The following is a 21,596-nucleotide window of genomic DNA, read 5'->3' on the forward strand; positions in this document are numbered from 1 at the left end:
GGGCGGAGGGTGGGGGGGGTCCTACTGATGCAAGTTTTTATACGTAATGAACAATAACTCACTACTCTCTGTCCTGAGTGATACTCCATGACTGCATATTGTGGCTGTACCCCATAGAATCTGCTTTTAAGACCAATAGTAATCAAAAAAAATTATATGATATTATTTTTGACAACTGGTTTAAAACGAAAAGAGCTTCACACAAGATCAGCCTCTGACCCCTGTATGCATGTTAAAATGCAAAGCCCTGCTGGTAACCTAGAAACCTCAGTCAGTGACAAATACCATAATCTCAAACTGGGCTCCATATATGTTTTACATTTTTATTGAGGACATATGATCCTGGACAGACACGTTTTTTTCCTTCCTAGATTCAAAGAACACAAAAGAAGATCACTATCCCAGTTTACCACAACCATAAATGTGAACTCCACTTCACCCTAGATAAAAATGAAGGTCCCAATTCAAATCCTCGATCACCCTCCATAACTTCACCTTCACCGCATTCTTTGATGCAGAGACCGCAGTAAATGTTTGTACAATGGCTAGAAACATTAAAACTGATAGCATAGCCACTATTCCTATTAACAACACAATCAGTAGTGGGGGTGGGTGAAATGTTCCGTTCTGCTGACGGAATTGTTGGAATTTTGTCGACTCCCCTCTCCTCTTCCCCCTCCCCATTTCCCCCACCCCCTTTCTTCGGGCACACCTCTCCTCTTCCCCCTCTCTCTTTGTGCACACCTCTCCTCTTCCTCCTCCTTCTCTTTGACCTCTAGTAACATGTGGTAGTGCAACATAGTGCACCCAGTGCTGTATATTCCTATCCATGAACCTCTAGTAACTACCTGTGGTAGTGCACCTTAGCTCACCCTGCGCTGACACTAGCTGATAATGTGCTGCATGGCTGCACACTTAGGAGGTACCAAAGGCGAGACCTGTTGGCTATGCCAATGCTTGTTTCTCTTTACAACCTTCTCTGTGTCACTCTCAGCATCTTTCTAGATCTGTTTTCCGCTTCTTTCTCTGCCCCATCGCCTTCTGTGATCTTCTTTTCTTATATCATCCGTTCTTTCTCTCATCTAGCTGATTAACCCTTGCATAATTTCTTCTCTCACTAGTCACTCTCACTGTTCCAACCTTCTGTCTTTCTGTCTCTCCTCCATTCTCTAATTTTCACACTCTCTAGTATTGCTACTGCCTGTGAAGTCTAAGTCTACATTCAGTGGCTCTATCATTCTTTGTCGGCTGTCAAATTTTGCTTCAACTGTATATGTTTGCTATTTTTTTCATCTTTAAATATGTCCAACTATATGTGAACATTTGCTCAATACTCCGATGTGTAATACGACAAAAGTACAAAAAACTATTTGGACTTGGTGCTTCTGTCAACTGGCTATTTTATATTCGTGCAAACCCCTGAGATGAGTCAGAAAAATCGACCTTTTGTCCTGAATTTTGAGCCTTTGTCCTGAATTTATGTCCTGAATTTTTACTGTAATTGTCCAGAATTCAGCTTCTTGCCAGGTGGTCACCCTAGTGCATGTCCATTTCTGAATGCATTTTAAGGTGGCCATCTCTCTGCTAATTACATGGATATCACTGGTAATTACAGAGCGTCTGAACTGGTAGGTAGCCAATTGCATGGCTGGCCATATCCTGGGAGTAGGATTAAGTTATGTGTGAAGTGACCAAAAAGTGAAATGAAATGAATAAAACATTTATTAAGCGCGTAGCTACCCGGGGGCATTCCAGCGCTGACAGCGGCAACTGATAGACAACACAACCATACTAGGGGAAGAGCCAAGTTTTTAACAGTTTACGAAAGGCCAGATGGTTGGGTGCCTTACGCAGATGAAGTGGAAGAGTATTCCAGAACTTAGCGGCATTATAAGAAAACAGACGACCACCCCCCCTTCTATTTTTCTAATCGTGGGAACTGCGGTGAGGTGCAGATCGTCCAAACGGAGGTGTCTATTTGCGAGGTAGGGCCAAACAATAGAACGATTGATGGAAGGCCCCTTCCCTGCTTGTGTCTTGTGAACAATACACATAGTCTTAAAATTAACTCTCTCCTTGATCGGGAGCCAATGCAGAGATTTTAAGGCTGGTTTTGCAGATTGGCATTTTGGGATTTCCAGAAGAATCCTGGCTGCACAGTTTTAGACCGTCTGGAGTTTTGAGATGGTCGCGGATGGGGCCCCTAAATAAAGGGCATTCCCATAGTCCAGGCACGATAGAATGAACGCCTGGACCATGAGCTTCCTTGCATGGAAGGGGAGAAGTGGAAGGACTTTGCGAAACATCTTTAGAATGCCATAACAGGAGGCCGCAACATTACGCTCCTGAACCTTAAAACGCAGGTCTTGATCCAGCCAAATACCCAGGCTTTTCATCTGGGTCTTGGGGGCCGGAGCAGGGCCCAGGCAAGCCGGCCACATTATTTTAGGTTCAAAAAGGGCAGAGTTTCCTAAAATCATCATCTCAGTCTTTTCTCCATTTAACTTCAAATAGGAATTATTCATCCATTTGGCTACCTCCTCCAAACAAGGATGGAGGCTAGAAGAGGAGTTGTCAGAATGGTTGAGTCCCACTACAAGTTGCGTGTCTTTTGCGTAGGTCACTATATGTATCTCAAAAGGCAGCACAATCTCCGCTAACGGGCTCATGTAAATGTTAAATAGGGTGGGACTCAGGGATGATCCCTGCGGAACTCCGCAGCGGAGTGGCACTTGTTTTGAGGCCACATCAGCTTTAAAGACCTGGAAGGATCTATCATCCAAAAAGGATTGCAGCCATGCTAAAGCAACCCCGGGCACCCCCAGATTTATAAGTCTACGGACCAAAATTTGGTGGTGATCGTGTCAAAGGCTGCACTGAGGTCCAAGAGGATGACCACAGTGGTATCTCCGGTGACCAGGATCTTTTTAGACTCTGCAACTACTGTTAACAGAGCAGTTTCTGTTCCTTTGAGTGGTCGGAAGACAGTCTGTGATGGGTGGAGGAGATTATGAGTCTCCAGGAATGCCGACAGCACTGAGTTGACATGTTTTTCTGCTATTTTACTGATCCCTGGGAGAAGTGAGATGGGACGATATTTTCCCAGGAAATCAGGGTCGAGGCTAGGCTTTTTTAATAGTGCCTTCACCATCGCTCTCTTCCGTGAAGGGAGCGTATTGGCAGAACCACAGCCAATTCTAGCACACTGCATGGAATTTCAAAGTGCTGATTGACTTTGGGGTCAGCAGGTGCATCTATGGTGTATAAACACTGTCCTTGCTCCACTGGACTCCGCTTGTGGATGACACAAGGTGCGCCAAGCATGGATCAGGCACTAAACTGATAAAGAGCAGTGTCAGCCAGTTGAGTCCTGTGGGGCAGGCCCTCAGCGGCAGCTACGCACATTCTAGATGTAGGAGGGAGGGACATTGTAGCAACAGTATGGAGAAGGGCTGATCTTGGGTGATGAGTGGGATTAATGGTTGAACTCATTATGGCATCCTTGTAGCGCCTGGGGTTGGTAATGCAGGCTCTTCTAGCTGCTGCATGGGATGCTGCCAATCAATCAGGGGAATAGTAAGCGCTCTACTCACCCGTGAGGGTCTCAAGGCGCTGGGAGGGGGTGTTGTGCAGATCTGTTCAGTCGAAGAGCCAGGTCTTGAGCGTCTTCCTGAAGATGTTCAGGGAGAACGGGGGACCTGATGTCGATCGGGAGCTTGTTCCAGGTCTTGACCGCGATGTAGGAGAAGGTTCTTTTGCCTGTTCTGGCTCTGCGGGTGCGAGGAGTTTTGGCGAGGGCGAGGTCGGCAGATTGGAGGTTTCTCTTGGGTACGTGGAGTGAGATTCTCTCGTTGAGGTATTGGGGGGCAGTGTTGTGGAGACATTTGTAAGCGTGGGTGAGTATTTTGAAGGTAATTTTCTTATCAACAGGGAGCCAGTGTAGGTTCCGCAGATGTTGGGTGATGTGTTCGTGTCGAGGGATGCCGAGGACGAGTCTGGATGCTGTGTTCTGTATGGGGCTGTGGTGTTCTGTATGGTTGTGGGGCTCATGCCAGTCGGTGATAGACTTAATGCCTTATGAGGCAGCAGCCCACTGGGGCAGTGGTCTTAGCCCATGGTCTGGGAAACCCTTTGGGTGTAACACACCTTATCAGGGGGTCTGTGGGTGCTAAGAAAATCAAATATTAGCAGATTAATGAAGCACATATTCTTTAAAATGCAACATTCAAAATGTAAAGTTTTAAAACACTCTGCAAATGTGAAGGAATTTGAAACTGGAAGCTAAAAAATAAGTTATTATCTTATATTGATTCGTGGGAGCAGCACAAGTACAGCAAACCAAATGTAGAATAGACGATTGGTGTTCTCAATTGAAGCATCACTGGAATGTGTCAATAAAAAAGAGCAAAAAGGCAAAATGATGTCCTAGAGTGTAGCATATTGATTCATCTTTTAGAAATAAAACTACATTTTGAAATGTTTCAAACTGCCTGTTAAAATGTTATTTTTTGTTAGTGACTTAAATGAAAGATATTATAATTTGTGTATTTGCTTGACATATAATTTTTTCTGTATTTTTCTGTATTGTTTGTGGGTTTAAATAATAGAAATTGCTTACTCGGCTGTCGGCTTCGAGAATCAATTCATTAAGGTTCCTCAGAAGTCAAAAGTTTAAGAACCGCTGTTCTAAGGCATATAGAAGAGCAGTGTTAACCTGGAACTCCTAGTCTGCTCACCTCCCTGCTTGATACAGTGGTCTCAGGATGCTGTAGGGAAAAGGAGCCGCACCAAATGTCCAGGGCCAGACTGGCCGTTGCAGGCACCGGGCGTTTCCCTGGTGGGCTGCTAGGGTGGGGACTGGTTTTAGACCCCTGGGTGGCCGTTTTTGTTACCGGGGGTAGGTTTTGCAGCATAGATACAATATTGGCCCCCTGTAACAAAAGCGGCCAAAACCGGCCCTTTGCAAACAGCTCGCATGCCCACTCCCAGGGGCCGGACGAGCTGTTTGCCAGGGCCTGTTTCGGTATCCAGTGTGGCCGTGCACATGTCTACGCTTGTAATGGCCGAATAGCTGTCTCTAGGACAGGGGTGTTGAATGAAAGTGCTGAGAATCGAAGCCCTCTGTGCATTCAGTACAGAGGAGACACTGACAGTGCCTTGAACTGAAGCCGCGAGGACAACTCCAGGGCAGGGGATGGACTTCAGAAGACCGCAACTATAAAAGGGGTAGCTAACTTCTTTGGATAATCACACTAAAAGACTGTTTTTGTTACTAAATATATACAGTTTTATAAAATAAAGTTCTAAATAGGAAACACCAGTCATTCTGCCATTGGGCCAGAGTCTGTCTGCTACCCGTTGGGGGACAGTCCTGAGGTTGGGCCCGCAAAGCTTCATGGGATGGCTCTATGATGTCATCGAAGAGTGGGTCAAGCTTCTCAAAATCCAAACAGCCCCCTGGACTTGGAGTACCCCAGCTCGGCCTTGCTGCTGATGAAGGAGACCAGTCCCACGTAGGTGTCCATTGGAATCGGCTTCTCCAGCACCAGGAGGCCATTGGCACGGCCCGGCAGAGGGTCCACGGCATGTTCCGCCTGCACCCGCTCCACCAGCTGCGCCTTGAACTTCTCCAGCTGTGGGCGAGAAGGACACACTTTCAGAGGACTGTCTACTCTGGCATACTAGACAACCCTAGGTACTGTCATAAGGGATAGGTGCAGAGGAGCGGTCTGTTACCATAAGAGCTAGGTCAACTGACATAAACCAAACTGAGTCTAAGGAATAAAAATACAACATTTGTGATTCTAATAGAACAATAATTGTTACTAACTAAGGCGTCTTCATATCCACAGTCAAAACATTTGCATTCATTCTTTTTAAATAAGCACCATTTATTGGCTGATCCTAAGATATAGTGAAAAGATTAAGTTGGACCCAAGTGTACAGCTGTACTGTATTTGCATCTGAAGAATAACAACACAGCGCCATATTTTCTTATAAAATATTTTCCCCAGGGGAAATACCATCAAAACCAAAAGAACATAGTAAAATAGCAAGTCTAGGAGGAAAAACTTATGAGATAGTTTGCCAATTAATATTTTTCGTCTATATTTTCACACTATGTTTTTTTTCAGTTCATGTTTTCACATTCTACAAGGGTGTGATGGGTTGTATTTTATGCCGAAAGAGAGGACTGCATACTGGTTAACAGGTACAGGGGACATGGATGTCTCTTGGGGTAGGAGATGTAACCAGGGCAGTGCTTAACTTGAGCCAGAGGTTTTCAGTGCTCGTCCTTATTTGTCAACACCTTCACTTATGACAGTTTGCCACATGGTGGTGATGTTTGCCTAAATTAGAGATGACCACAATAACAGCTGTTTATTAATTCAATATATATTAAAGATGACTAATACCTGCTATCCAAGCCATTCTTATAGCTTTGGAGGCCTGGAATAATCTGTATTGTCACACTTGTAGGGTGTGATAGTAACTGCGCTGGTACTAACTATCACACCGTTGGTTCTGTTATTGGCTGTGCTTGCAAGGGCAATGTGTTGTGCAAGCTGCAATGCCCTCCTGATGAGGGCCAAGGACTTATTTTTATACAAATTAAGCACTGCACAAAGCCGGAAACCAAAAGCAGTCCTAGCAAAAATGCGATTCTTTTGTCATCTTCGTCAATCCCTCTCTTTCCATTCATCTGTTTTCCTATTCTGATCTCTCCCTCTTTCATTCTTTTTCTCCCTCTCTTTCTCCCTCATGAAGCCCCGCTGCACTTACTGCTCTCAACCTTGGGGAGCTAGGGAAATGGCAGAGGTGCCAGCAGCAGTACAGAAACTCCAAAAATGGTCCTCCAATGGCTTCATCCCCGTGGAATAAAACTAATCCAGTCCTAGGTGTTACAGACCTGCCAACTCACACGGTGCCAGATTTGGACACACAATATCAGCTCCCATTACCCGGACTGGGAACAGAAACCGGCCCTGGCAAACTGCTCAGCCGCCCCCCCCTGTGTTGAGGGGGAGTGCAGCCGAGCAGTTTGCGAGGGCCGGTTTCGGACGATTTTGTTACAGGGGGATGACATTGCCGACCCCCGGTAACAGAAACGGCCCCCCAGGGGACCAAAACTGGTCCCCACCCTTGCGGCCTACCGGGGAAACGCCTGGTGCCTGCTAATGCCAGTCCGGCCTTGGGTGGCAGGGAAAAAGAGCTGAAAACCACTGTAAATAGTGGATTCCACCTCATTTTCGAGGCTTTGAAATGCCAACGTCCATTAACGGGTGTGAAAACACTCCAGGACATCGGAACCAGCTTCAGCAAGCTTCTTGTTTTTAGGAGGAGGGGGGATTGGCGGCGGGGTGGCGGCAAAAGGGCTATTTATGTACTTCTCACATGAGGTCCCGTCCCCTCCTAAACCCCGCCCGCTCCTCACCCTATTAGATTTTTAGGTCTCGCTGAGCCAGCGCATGCGCTGCTCAGCGAGACATTTAGTTAGTGGCTTTTCAAAGTGCTACCACAATCTTTTCCTGGCCTCAAGCTTGCGTTCACGAGCGTGTGCACGCGCGCAGCCTCCATGTGGCTTTAATGGCTCATTAAGCCTTGCTCTCCCAAGCGCCTCGCTCTGCCCCTCCCCCACCACAGAGCGCGTCCCTGCCATCACTTTCGCTTTCACGGCCGAAGGGAGGAGAAATTATAACAAAAGAAAACTTTTAATTGGAGTTTTAGGGAGAAACTCCTTCTAAACAGACAGAAGCTAGTGGAGAATTACAATGAGGTCCATCTCCATTGCTGTAACTAATCTAATAATTGTCTTTACCGTATGACTTTTTTCCAGGACCCTCATGGATCTCTCTGAAGCACTCCTCCACTAGAATGGAGTAGATGCCTAAGTTAAGTGCTGGTCAGGTTGGGTTACACATATACGGTAGCAGCACTGAAAAAAAGAAGTCCATGAAGGAGTTTTAAATTGCACCTGGGTTTACTTCAATGGCACAACCAATCCCTTACGTTACCATGTTAGTCTTTTTCTTCCTTTAGTTCTTAAAAAGTTGACCTTCCACCCTTCACTCAAAACTGCTGCTTTTCAGACGTTATTGAATTCATAATAAGAAACACAATCAAGCTGTTCTCACAAATACATACCCGTTATCTGTATGATACTTATCTGTGTGACTTCTGGATCACATGTGGGTTGACTTCACAAGTGCATTTTTAGTAAATACCGAACACTCCTTGTGGCTCTGATGACAACAGTCACCACAACTACATTCTTAGGAAATAAGTTATTCTGTGTCCCTTGTGTTTGAATTGAATTGAATATACACTTGTATAGCGCATGGCTACCCAAGGGCATCCCAGTTTGACACCTGGGTCGACCATACAAATGCACATTGAGGAGCTAAGCAAATCTTTGTTTCCTTTCAAGTATATTGAAGTATGCAGTGCAAATACTACTATGTTCTGAGAAATTCAGTAATTCCATAAGTTTCATTTAAAACCCATATTTTAATGTGTCTCAAATACTAATACACTACGAAAGATAGTAACCCTGTATTTCACTTACAGGAAGAACTTAAACAAGCATTGGCATAGCCAATAGGTCTCGCCTTTGGGACCTTATAAGTTTTTAACTATGCAACAGTTAATGTTGTTGCACCAAGGATATTATGCTGCATAACTAAATACTTATAAGGTCCCAAAAGCGAGACCTATTGGCTATGCCAATGCTTATTGTTCAAGTTGGCAGGTATGGTGTTACTAATTATAACTTTATAGGTGCAGGGGCCACTTGTCTTTTATGGTGTAGGAGATATCAAACGAAGGCCAATTTGTCCGTCATTACCTGGCACATGTGGGCCACCGTTTCGTCTCTCCCGGCTGCCGGGTGATCTGCCAGCGTGACGTATGGGAGGTCACTCGCCCACGGGTTCCAGCGTGAGAGGAAAGATGGCTCGCGTAGTTTGTCCCACTGGATACGCAGGGCCTGTCCCTCGCGCCTGCAGTGGATAGAAAGCAAGATAGACCAAACATTGTAAGCCGGAGCGAGGGAGGGTGAAAGAGAGGGAGCAGTAGAGTAGGGAGGAGAGAGATGGAAAGACTGCATTAACCAATCAGAGATCTGCTCCTATAATTTCCAATCCACGTAATAAAATACCTTTTCCCATGCAACAGACACATAAAAAGGGAGCAAAACAAAATGCCTCTCCTCATTGGACGAACAAGACACATTAGGGGGGGAACTGCCCTTATTTACCGCCCATTTAAATTTTTTGTTTTCTACGTATTACAGATGACAGTGACGTGTCTTACTGCTTAGCCCAGGGGTGAGCACTTCACACAAAGCAGAGCACGCAGTACAAGATTTTAACACAGGCTCCTGTCTAACCGCCACATAACGGTGTCTGTTCATATGAAAATGCCTTCTATTGGATACAAGTGGTTGACGGGCCACTCCAAAAACAGAATCCAGTTTGGGATTAAGAACTGCCAGGTTGCTAAAACTGTAGTGCCCACCAACCCCGAAAATCCCTATCTTGGGAAATGGTACACAGCTAGGTTTGTTAGCTCAAGAGAATAATCGACCAATGACAACTATTCTAAACAAGCATTTGCAGCGCAATAGGTCTTGCATTTGCAAGAGTGTAAGCTATTGGCATTGTAAATGACAATGCCTTTTCTCGAATTGTTTTGATAATTAACACAGACATAAAAGACATTGTTATTTACAATACCTATAGCTGAAACTCTTGTACATGCAAGACCTATTTCATTTCAAAGAAGCGGGCGCCATTGTGCCAAACTGCTTGAAATGTTAAAGCGCGCATGGTGCCCTGAATGTTGCAGGAAAGCATGTTGTGCCTGCAGTAGGAGAAACTCATTAATGAAAATAGTGCTTACAGACTAACTAAGACATACCGTGTAACACCCGAAGTAAAAGGGCCAGTCCTCATGGGAGGTTGCATGGCTGTACTAAGGAGAGATTAAGAAGCCTACTAACGAATCAGAAGCCAGCTTTTACAAAGGACAGTGACACAAGCCAATTAAAAATATGGGCGGAGAGTGGGCAGAGCTTCAACTCATACTCGAATACAGCATGCCTCGAAGTGCAGGGCATGCGCTGCCCAGGCTCGACCTAAAAATGAGAAAAGCAAACCTCACAATTATAGCTTTGTCATATATGTATGAATATGCATGTAATTTGATAAGGACATTTTACATGGCAGAGACTCACATGTTCTTATGCTAAGAACGTTGCACACTGAATTCTCTTTAAAGGCGCACTCCAATATTGGTTGTATATACATTTTGTTCATTAACTATGACTCGTGGAAGTTCTAGATAATGTCTGTGACATCATGTGATGGATCATTAAAACAAGAGACAGGGCACAAATTGTACCCATTATTAAACAAAATACCAATAGGAATAAAATTGGACATTATATTTGCCATTAATTAGATTCAGAAAACCTTTCAATGGTTGAATTTATCCCCATACACTATAGTGCTATTCTAACTAGACTCTGTCCTAGTTCTTAGTCGTGTCTTATTAACCCAAAGCAAAAAGTACTAAACCATCAATACATGGACACCTACACATATCTTGGAAGTGAGAGGTGTACAGGTCTGACCGTCCGAGGTCTGTCCTCCCATCACTTTCACATCTCATGAGAGCGGCAATATTGCTCCCTTGAGAGGTTCTTCGATCTTCAAAGTTTCTGGTTTGGCATGTAGCACCAAATGAGGTAAAAAGATGCACCGCAGGGGAATGCGGACCTTCTCGCCTTCTTCTGGCATCAGTCCATGCGCATCCGCAGCAACGCATGCAGCCCTAGGACCTCTCGCCTCTGGCTCCAAGGACAAGAGCTTATAAAGGACATCAAAACCACTCCTCCTACCCAAGTTAAACCCCTACTCACATGTGATTGGCTGGAATGTAACCACAATGATCTCACCTTCAGATTTTCACCTATCATATCAGCAGTGCCGGATTAAACCCTGTGGAGGCCCCTAGATAGGTGAAATTTCAGGGCCCTGCTCGCAAATTATCTACTAATACCAAATGCACGGTATTTTTTTTTACAAACTGCCAGCTGCCAGAAGATGAGATGAGCTTTTAAGAGACAAACTATTATGTGAATCTGATGTCTCTGGTTTATGTACTTTAAGTTGTTAATGGGTACATTACACAAATACAGTATTTTCTCTAAGAGTCTTTAATGTCAAGTTTTCGTTTCTTTGAGTTGATTCATTTTTTTCAATTTTTTTGAAACAATATGTTGATGACCGGCTTGAACCTATTTGCATAATTGCGTCATTATTTCCCTTTTGGTGTGATTGTTTATCTTTTGTCTATGCCAAATAGTAGTCTTCATAACTTACTCTTCACTTGTTATGTCTCGGTTAAGGTTTGTTTGTTGTTTTTCTATGCTAGGCTATTGCAAGTTAATTGCTATATTAACAATCAAATGTTGTGCTGCAAGTTAAGTGAGTGTCATACTTCTTTGAGGGTGGTGTATGCTAGTGTTCATGGAGGGGGGGGCAACGAAGATGATCATGGGAAGTATCATGCTGTGAACAGACTCCAGGGTGTGGGTACTTCCTGTGAAGAGACTGGTGCCTGCTGGACCAATCTACCCCTCTTACTTGGTTGTGCATCTTAGCAGTGACTCAGGGGATTAAAGCGAAAAAGAACCTGAGCCATTTCTGAGATGATCCTTAAAGGCGGGAAAGTGTAGCTGATGAGCTGTTCAGCATGAGGCCTCCTCGCAGCCTGGTGCCAGAAGCATCAACTCTGGAGGAACAGAGCTACCTTGGCATGGGGGACACAGGCCTTTCACACCCCCCACTTATTCAGGAAGGAGAGCCAGTGACAGAGATCCCAGAGACTAGGCTGATCTTTTTGCAATTATTGATTCTGTCAGGAGGTCCCTGATACTCTCTTTGTGTCCATCAAAGAGACACAACACCCTGGTTTGCAAGCCATTGTGTGTAATTTATCTTTTCTGGGTCCGCGTACCCTATGGTGGCCTGCATGTGGTTTCATCCCACAGAACTTGTATGATTGTCAGCTTGCCCATAACACCATCCCTGCTCCCCAGTTCCCTTATTGTGGCTACTGCAGAGCCAAAACCCACCACACAGAGCACCGTAGCATCTTCTGTGACCACCATGATTATCCACCAATAGGCTGCCTGCAGTTAATAGTGGCCATGGGATTGTTCTTAATGCCGGGGGATATTGTAGCATTGTATCTAGCTCATTGTGCATTGTTCAGTGTGTAGTGCAAGAATTAGATTGTGTATATCCCAAACTTTCTGGTCCCAGCCCGTATATATATATATATATATATATATATTCACCTAAAAAAACATAGGTTTGTCTTTTACAAAAAAAACCATAGGTTTCACACATGTTATAGTTAGGTGGACATTTCACTCGTAAAAAAACAATGAAATTCCCCCGTTATAGTTAGTTCAGATAACTATAACTCGCGCGCCCGCAATCCACTGCTCATGACGTCACATATTACATCACTCATGACTTGGTCAGTGGCATCACTCATGACATCATCCTTGTGATAGAGTGGCGGTCGCGCGAGTTATAGTTATCTGAACTAACTATAACGGGGGAATTTCATTGTTTTTTTACGAGTGAAATGTCCACCTAACTATAACATGTGTGAAACCTATGGTTTTTTAAGTGAATTTGCAAGGTTTTTTAAATGCTAATTCCTAACTATAACGTGTGTGAAACCTATGGTTTTTTCAGTGAATCTGTACGGTTTTTTAAATGCTAAGTTATGTATGTATTATTATATTTTTTATATATTTATTTTACAATAAACTACGTATTAAAAAGTGTATTTTTTTTTTTAGGGTTTTTCACAGTGCGCGCACCGTGCGCGCACCCCGCGATTTTTTGAAAAAAATGTACATTTTTTTTCTGCCTTCGGTGTCCTTCAGGGACCCCCTGACAAAGGCTAGGGGGTCAGGAACTCTCTACCCTGCCCCCTTTTCACGTTCGCCACCTTCCTTTTTCACTCTCGCACTCAAAACAAACAAAATGGCGGCCGACACTTCCTGATTTCGACCGATTCGAACGTTGGCTAACATTTAACCACCAATCAGAATTACGCTCGCGCATGTTAGGGTGCGCGCAGGGTGCCCGGCTATAGATATTTATGTGCTTTTAACTCAATTTTCTCAGGAACTACTGAACAGATTGACTCCATATATGCAAAAGGCACTTCCCTGACCTGAGGACTACCTCTTTGCCAAATTTCAAGTAATTCTGTTCAGCCGTTCGGGCTGTACCTTCGACTAAAGGTCCTATGAGAAAATGCATGGGGAAAACGCGTTTTGGGACCCCCCTTTTTTCTCGGCCCCCGCTTGACGAATCCCCCCGAGACTTTCAGGGTAGGAGCGGAGCACCCCATTAGTTTTGAAAATTTCACGAAGATTCGTCAACCGGCGCCAAAGTTATTCAAAATAGAATTTTGAGATTTCCTATGGAAACACGGTCCTAACTATAACTATCTACTGGCGACCGCCAGTAGATAATATATATATATATATATATATATTTTTTGTTGCTCCTCCTCGCTCAGGTAACTGCCGCCACGCTCCTAATCAGAGGGTGCGTCGTCTGCCACGGGCTACCCCAGCACAGCCCGATTCATATAACCAAGTCCTCTGTACAAAGGCAAAGGATGACGACGCCGTGTCCAGGTTCAGAAAGATATTTATTTCTTATACAGCCGGTTTGGACGCGTTTCGCCTGCCCAGCAGGCTTGTTCATATATATGTGACGCGTTTCAAACTATCTTCCTCAGAGGCCATTCTCATGTGTTCAATGGCTCAGGCACCACACCTTTATTTCCAATTTGCTGCCTTCTGATAGGCTCCCGCTCCAATGAGCAATTCAGCAGTCTCCCACAGATTTGTGGTACTTGTAGTGTGGTGCTAATTTTCTCTGGATGGGTGCCATGTTCACACGATCACTGATTCATACCCTGTGTAGGTTCCATGCGCTTTGAAGCCTCTCATACTGGCACTGCTTCCTTCGTTGCAGACTGGAAACAATTTCCAGCCCACCGACCCGGTAGCAATATATATATATTGCTACTGTTGTCCCCTCAACCCTTAGTCACCTGGACAAACTTCGTTGGAATAACTTAACATGACGTACCTTCAGCTCTAAAGCCCAGTTATCTAGGCCTCGCTGGGCCAGCAGACCCCAGAGACAGCGGTGAGAAACAATACTCCTGTTTACTACCTACTCATATGAATGGTGCCAGCACCAGCTACAACTCATATAAAGACATCACAAATCATTACACCCTTGTGATTCCGCTTAATTACACCCCCCCACCATTCCGCTAAAGTGCTGACAGATGCTTATGTCTCATTTACAAGTACCGTTCAAGCCCTTGTACTCATGCATGTGAATAGTGGCAACTCCCTGCTCCACGCCCGCACACCCAGATTAATGCTGGCATTCATAAGAGCCTCCTGCAAACCACATCACGCTTTTCAAAATGCTAAAGAAATATGACTGCGTCACCCCCACTGTGATGGAACCCCACCCGCTCCTCTTGTCGGCCGGCGCCATCTTGAAAACCAGCTGCTTCATTTACAAAGCCATCACAGCCATCACCACTGCCTGTCGGGCTAACACGCTCACCATCTCCGGTGGCTCTTGGCACACCCGCAGCAAGGACACCAGCAGACTGGAGATGAAGACGTGCACAAAAGAAAACAAACAGCAACAGATCTTCTCCAGCTATGCACCCAGGATCTGGAACAAAATCCAGCTCCAGTTTAGGAAGGAGATGCAGGCCCCTCACTTGAAAGAACAGTACATCACGATGAACCAAGAACCCAGACATTCGGTTATTCTGTCGTTGCCTTCGACCCTGTACAGCACTCGCACCTTTCGGCTATAAGCAGGATAGACAAACGCCTAGTAAGTACATACAGACGTACTTGTTCAGAGAGGTGGAAGGATATGTAAAGGGGCCCCAGGTGATGGTGTCGATGAAGTTGAGGGGCACCCGGAAGAGCTGCGAGCTGCAGAGACCCACAAAGTCATACTGGCAGAGCAGCAGAGAGTGCTGTGTCAGCAGCACCAGGCGTTCCTGGTCCTGGTTCCAGTGGTCGACCCTAGAGTGGAGAAAAATCATGAAGAAAGGGCCTTAAACACTCTTCACATCTTCTCATTGTAGTTCTATCCTAGCTATGGAAATACGTAAGTCTACTGACGCAGACACATGGCCTTGGCATTAGATGACAAGTAATAAGCATCACATATATATCGCCTTATGTGGTTCCTTGAGCGCTGGCGTGTCAAACTTGGCCCCATAAGCCACACATGCATGTGGTCTCACTAAAGGGATTCTTCGTGAGACCCCCATGAATGACGTAGGCCCCAGTAACACCCATGAATGTCTCTTCTCTCAGCAGGCCTCTCTTCTGTCCAATCCTGTTAGGTCTCCCCTCTGACGTCTGTCCTTCCGCCAACCTCTACTCTGTCCCTGTACACCTTGCTTGGCTGCTTCACTGTCCAGCCCTTTTGCCACCTCCTACCCTGTTCTAACAGCTGGTGGCCTGACGCCCTACACACTTTTACCAACAATCCTCTTTTCTCACCAGCTAAGGGCTGGTCTTTTGCCCTGCACACCACTGTCCACCCCATCATATGAAATGAAATGAAATAAAGTAAACTTATAGAGGAGCACGAATACCCCAAAGCGTCAAGGTGCTAAAGACAGTGCCAGACCAGATGGTAGGAGCAGACTCTCGTCTCATAACCTCCAAGGGCTGCATTTTATAAAAGTGAAGAGACAAGTTTTAAGGGCTTTACAAAAAGCCATGTGGTTTCTCATACTCGTAACATGATGGGAGAGGGAAATCCATAATTTGGTAGAAGAAGTCTGGTTGGTACAGACCAGTGAAACAACGCTCTGATTACGTTTTTTCACTACTAGCCAGGGAAGCTTAATTCATTCCGCCGAGATTGATTGAAATTTGGGGATTCCAGTATAAATTAGGCCAGGACGGTAAATTCCGTTCTGCTCGCGGAATTTGTGGAATTTGGGTAATTTCGTGTTCCGCAGGGAACGCTGAAGTGCCCAAAATTCTGCGTTCCGCGGCATTTATTGCTTGTTCGCGTTCTCAAAATGCGTGTTCGCAAGATATTTCCTCCCGAGCATGCAAAAAGCGTTCGCGAACAAGAAAAAAGCATTGCGTGTTCGCGGAATTTCTGCGTGATCGCGGAGATTTTTTACCGTTTTGCGGAGCTTTGCATAGCGGGACTACGCAAATTCCACCCACCCCTAGTATACATCTCGCTGCTGCATTTTGATCAGTTTTCAGCTTGGTCAAAGATGACTTATTGATATTCAGATAAAGTGCTTAGAAATCAAGGCCAGAACCACTACTTGTGTGCGTTGATACTTGGATATAAAGGAAACCTTTGCAGAGGATCCTGATAACGTTAAAACATGTGTAAACTGTACGGTTAACCTGAAGATCAAAAGCTAGATGTTGGTCCACAATAACACCCAGATTTTTTTCCGAATTGGTAGGTACAGGCAGCGATCTCAGCATATCTGGCCACCAGCTATTATTCCATATGGAGGGACTTCTGTTTTGTCTGCATTTAATTTTAGACTATTAGTTCTCACCCAATTGGCAACTGTCTTCATGCAATTGTTAAAATTGATGGATATAGAATGTCTGCCATCTGTTATAGAAGCAATTATTTGAGTGTCATCTGCATATGAGAATGCCTATAACCCAAAAATCAAATAATTTAGGCAGCGTAAATACATATAGATTAAACAGTATTGGACTTAGGGAAGATCCCTGAGGCGCCCCAAATGGCAGAGCAAAAGAGCCCGACTTAAATTGGTTGTGGGACACAACTTGAGATCTCCCGGAAAGGAAAGATTTTAAGAGTTTCAGGGCCAAGTCTTGTTTACCTAGTTGTAGTAGTTGATCTGTCAGAAGGGTTGGGAGATGGTATCAAAGGCTGCGGACAGATCCTATAGGATCAGTGCCCCAGCCTGACCCGCATCAACTAATGTTCTAATGCTGTCCACAGCTGAGACTGTGGCAGTTTCCGTGCCATGGTTGCTCCTGAATCCAAATTGAGAAGTGTCCAGCAGTTCCTCTTCCTCAAAATAGAACATAAGCTGGACATTTAGATGTTTTTCTGAAAATGTTGGAGGTATTGGGACAAAGATATGGGACGACAGTTTAAGTCGTTGGGGTCTAGATTAGGTTCTCTCAACAAAGGCCTAACTGCGGCTTCTTTCCACAAGCGTGGCTAGCATCCTATGATGATGGCCCTGTTTATGATTGAGGTCAAGGGGGCAGCAATTGTGCTGGCTACTAGTTGGATAACTTTAGGAGGGCACCGATCAAAAGGGGACCCAGACTTTACGTTAAGAAGATGGGACTCTGTTCTTCTGTCATTTCTGTGACGGAACAGAGGAAAACTTCAAACTCTATAGTACCACTACAGTATATATCACATATATGTATCCCTCTCACTAATCTATAAACCATCCTCCCACCACCCCATTGGCCTGTCTTCCATCGGTAGTTCATGCTACCCCCTACCCCCATCCACTGTCATTATCACTCAAATAAACTTGTCTCCTACATATGTGACAGATATGTTTTTGAACTCAAAATGCCCACTGCAAATGAAGGTGACAAAGTTGAGGAAGCCCTAAGTAGCTAAAGAGAACACATGCATGGCGTGCTCAACCCGAGAGGGGACATCATCAATTTCCCACCCTGACAAGGTCACGTGTGGAGCATTTTATTCCAGGGGAAGTTCGTAAACTATCACAGTGTGGTTGGGTGACCTCTATACAACATGGTAGGAGTTCAGGCTCCACTGATAATCATTGAAGTGGTCACTAGTAGAGGTGAGAGGGTGAAAACCACGTACCCCGTGAGGATCCAGGCACTCTGCACATCTCCATCGACAGCCGGCGAGAGGATGCCCGTCACATCTTTGATCGCCTGCTCCAGGACTCCAGACTGGGGGAATTCAGATAAAGGAAAATGAGAGAGACATAGACAAGCAAGGAGAATAGGAGAAGGCAAGAGAGAGATGGCTCAGCTCCACATTGGAGACCTCAGGACTATATACATTTTTCCGATCTTTTGGATTCCTCTTTTTTAGCCCTGGCGGGGGTCCCCCACATCCGCAGAAAGAGAACGGGCGGGAGAGCCTTCGCCTCCATCGCAGCCAAGACCTGGAACAAGCTCCCTGTGAACATCAGATGTTCCTTGACCCTGCGCACTTGAAGGAAGGACCTCAAGACCTGGCTCTTCGACTAATCCGGAGCTGCTCCCCCCCCCTTCCCAGCGCCTTGAGACCCTCAAGGGTGAGTAGTGCGCTTTACAAACCCCTGATTGATTTTCTCTGCCTTTCTTGTTTAATTTACCACCATACTATTACTATTACCTTGAAACTACAACCGCCATCTTCTTTTTCATGAAAATTAACCAGGATAGGCATTGATTTTTTTTTAAAAAACATTTGAAATTTAGAAAGGGGGAAAAATACCTCCTTTACAGCATTTGTAAAAGCTTGGACCTTTTCTTTTTTTATTTCAATATACTTTTTATTGCTTTTTACAACATATAACATGTAATCACACAGTCAATTAAGTGGGGCTATTTCCCCTAGAATCCTTCCTTGGGAGGATTTCCAAATATTTGGGGAACCACAAAAATCCCCCAAAATCTCCTGGAAACCTTGGCCAGCTCTAGATTCCTAGGAGTGCGCCTACTGGGCAACATTTACTCGAGCAGATTTTCCACAGGGCGGAAAAAAACCCAAAATGAAATCTTGCAGAAACATACATTTATTTACATATATAACTTTTTTCTTCTCTGTATGGAAAATATTTTTCCCTGTGAAAAAGACCTCTTCCATAGCACCCCCAATGAAATATTATTGGGGTGCTGCCTTCTCTCTTCCCTACTGAAAAACGCTTAGTACTAGCTTGAAAAATATAGGACTTGTAGCTATTGTAGTAAGCGCTTCGAAAATGTCACTCATTGCGATTCTGTGAATTGGCATTTGGAATTCTGAATCCTGGACTGTCCTTTGTTCCATCCAAATCAAACTTGGGCGCTCAAAACCTTTTGTGAACCAGGCGCAAATGTTTCATGCATAAATGTATAAACAACTTTTTGTAGACGCTAAGGTTCCACATCACCCTTTGACAAAGAACAAGTTAATTATAATGGAAGGAATAATGGAAAGAAAAAAAAGAAAAACATTGAAGAACGTCTCTAAGGACGGGAGGAAAGATACAAGGATGGACATATCAGTGGGAGGAAAGATGACAGGAAGGATTTAAACCCCCAAAAAAGCATATTGTGGTGTTTTCCTTTTCAAAATGTGCACGGGGGACACCAGCCGCTCCTACTTAGGGCAGTGTTTGCTCCACTCGCTCACTTAGTGCAATTCAGCCTGTAGTTCAAAGCGGGGGCACCCTATTGCTCGTTGTTTCACTTACCCACTCCATCACAGTTTCACTCACGCTTCCAAAGCCTCGCTCACGCACCCCCGTGAGTTTATTCACGCATGCCCTCCTGCTTCACTCACACTCTTGAACTTTCACAAGTGCACTCTTTCGCTGCTTCACTCGTGCACCTGCGTTGGTTCCATGACCCCGTGCGTGGCCTTGTGCTTTCAGTTATTCGCCCACCCTCACGCCTTCACTCACTCACATGACATACTCCTTCACAGCTCCTTCACATACTGGCACACTGGATCACTCACACACTCCCTCAGTGACTGACTCCCTCTACAAGAGAGGCGGGAGTCATCAGTCCGACGACATTGTGCGTCGCCGGTTCCTCTTACCCTCAGGATGAAGTAATCGCCGCCGCTCCTCCTCGGAGCCGGCTCCAAGGCGCTAGGGGCGTACCCCGTGCGGGGCTCTTTGGGGTACAAGTGCGCAAGGGCCTCCTGATGGTCCACGTGGGAGGCGGGAGAGGGGCTGGGGTCCGCGGGGGTGTCCTGGAGCCCTCCGCACACCGTCGTCACCGGCTCCATGGCGCTCTCTCGCCGTCTCTCTCCTGGGACCGTCTCTCTAGTTCTCGCTCTACTATTTCTGTATTTCCTGCCGCACCTGCTTTTCACCCTCTCTCTCCTCCCCTTAGACACCCGGAAGATACACAAAACAGAGCGCTGTCAAAGGCGCCTCCCGCCCCTTCCCGCCCGCCCTCCCGCTTTCTAAATAGCAACAACACATACATTTTTATATAGCGCTTCATGCTGGACCTCTGCTGCTTCTGGGATTTTATGACAGTCAGTGGCACAGCCCATGTGAGTGAGGCTCGAGGCCCCCATCCCGGAAAGATGTGAGACTAAACGAGTCTGTTCTGCACGGTTCAAAGATGCGGCACACAGGTCAGCAGATCTCTGCTGCAGGCGCGCTACCCAACTGAGCTGGTTTCTGCGTGACTGTTGACCCATAATCTCCAGGTTACACAGATTCCAGCAGGTGGTGCATCTTTCCTGCTATGTTGTCTGCCACATGTTTACAATTGTATCATTTGTATGGATCTGGTTACCAACTGCATGCCCCAGAGACAGCTTGTTTCTGGTACTTAGTGTATTATGGGAGTTGTAGTCTTCAACTGAATGCAATCGGTTGGGCTAACACACCTGAATCAATGGTTTGTGGAATGACAGCCCAGACCTGGAAAAACAGTATCCGGTTGTCATGGAGTCGTCTGGTTAGCCTGCTTCTAGAGCTGAAGACAATGTCGCTAACTAGCTGCTGGCCTCATAGTACATAGTCTCTGCTGTTTAGCCTGCGACCGGATACTAAGCAAATTAACTTCACCGTTTGGCAGTGGTGGCTGGTGAAGTTTGAACAGGTGGGGCAGAGAGAAGCAGCCTGCATTGCAGCGAATAACCACGCCCAGTTCTTCCAAGGGGATTCGGAATGGTGGCGTCCCATCTTATTTGCATATGGCCATGTCTGAACTGGGGTGGCGGAGTGAGCTAAAGAATGATGATGGATTAAACCCAGATCAGTTGACTGGGGGTGAGTGCTTGCAATGTTCAACACTCCGTCCACCATCCCCTTTGGTTTTGCGGCGTTCCATCTTGACGTTGTGGGCGGGATTCACGAAGAGCCTCCGTACTCGTGGCGGAATCATCGCAATGAGAAACTGCAGTGCGGAGATTACACCAAAAGGCTCGTGGTGAACCGGGCCACAGATTGCTAAAACATCACTAACCGGACTAAGGCCTGCCATTCACCTGAGAAAAAAGGCTCAATAAAGGGGAAAAACATGATTCCCTGTCTCAGGAAGTCCAACATCCACTACCCATGTGCACCTAAGGCATCCCAAAGTGCTGCCTGTTTACATTCTGCTCAAGTATTGCCTGATATGTCTTCTATTGAGAAAGGGGTTCACGGTACATCTTCGAATCCTGGAAACTGCAGGCCAAAAGGCAAATCATGCACTTTGTGGCCTTGTGTTCTTGAAACTTTCACTTCTGCCACGGCCACACTTGTCCCTTTTCTTGTCCTCAAACTTTGAA

At 45.5% G+C, this 21,596-nt stretch overlaps 1 protein-coding gene across 1 annotated transcript; it reads right to left on the reverse strand.

Moving 5' to 3' along the window:
• Positions 1–309: 309 nt before the first annotated feature.
• On the reverse strand, positions 310–20,201 carry LOC146812753 (tumor protein p63-regulated gene 1-like protein). Its single transcript, XM_085619852.1, has 5 exons — positions 19,902–20,201; positions 17,967–18,058; positions 14,990–15,166; positions 8,846–8,999; positions 310–5,633 (listed from the first exon to the last, which is right to left on the reverse strand). Exons 1-5 carry the CDS (start codon positions 20,091–20,093, stop codon positions 5,439–5,441), a joined length of 810 nt encoding a protein of 269 aa, XP_085475978.1. The 5' UTR covers positions 20,094–20,201; the 3' UTR covers positions 310–5,438.
• Between the last annotated feature and the right edge of the window lie 1,395 nt (positions 20,202–21,596).

The sequence above is a fragment of the Triturus cristatus genome, chromosome 7 (assembly GCF_964204655.1).
Source record: "Triturus cristatus chromosome 7, aTriCri1.1, whole genome shotgun sequence".
Classification (NCBI taxonomy): Eukaryota; Metazoa; Chordata; class Amphibia; order Caudata; family Salamandridae; genus Triturus; species Triturus cristatus.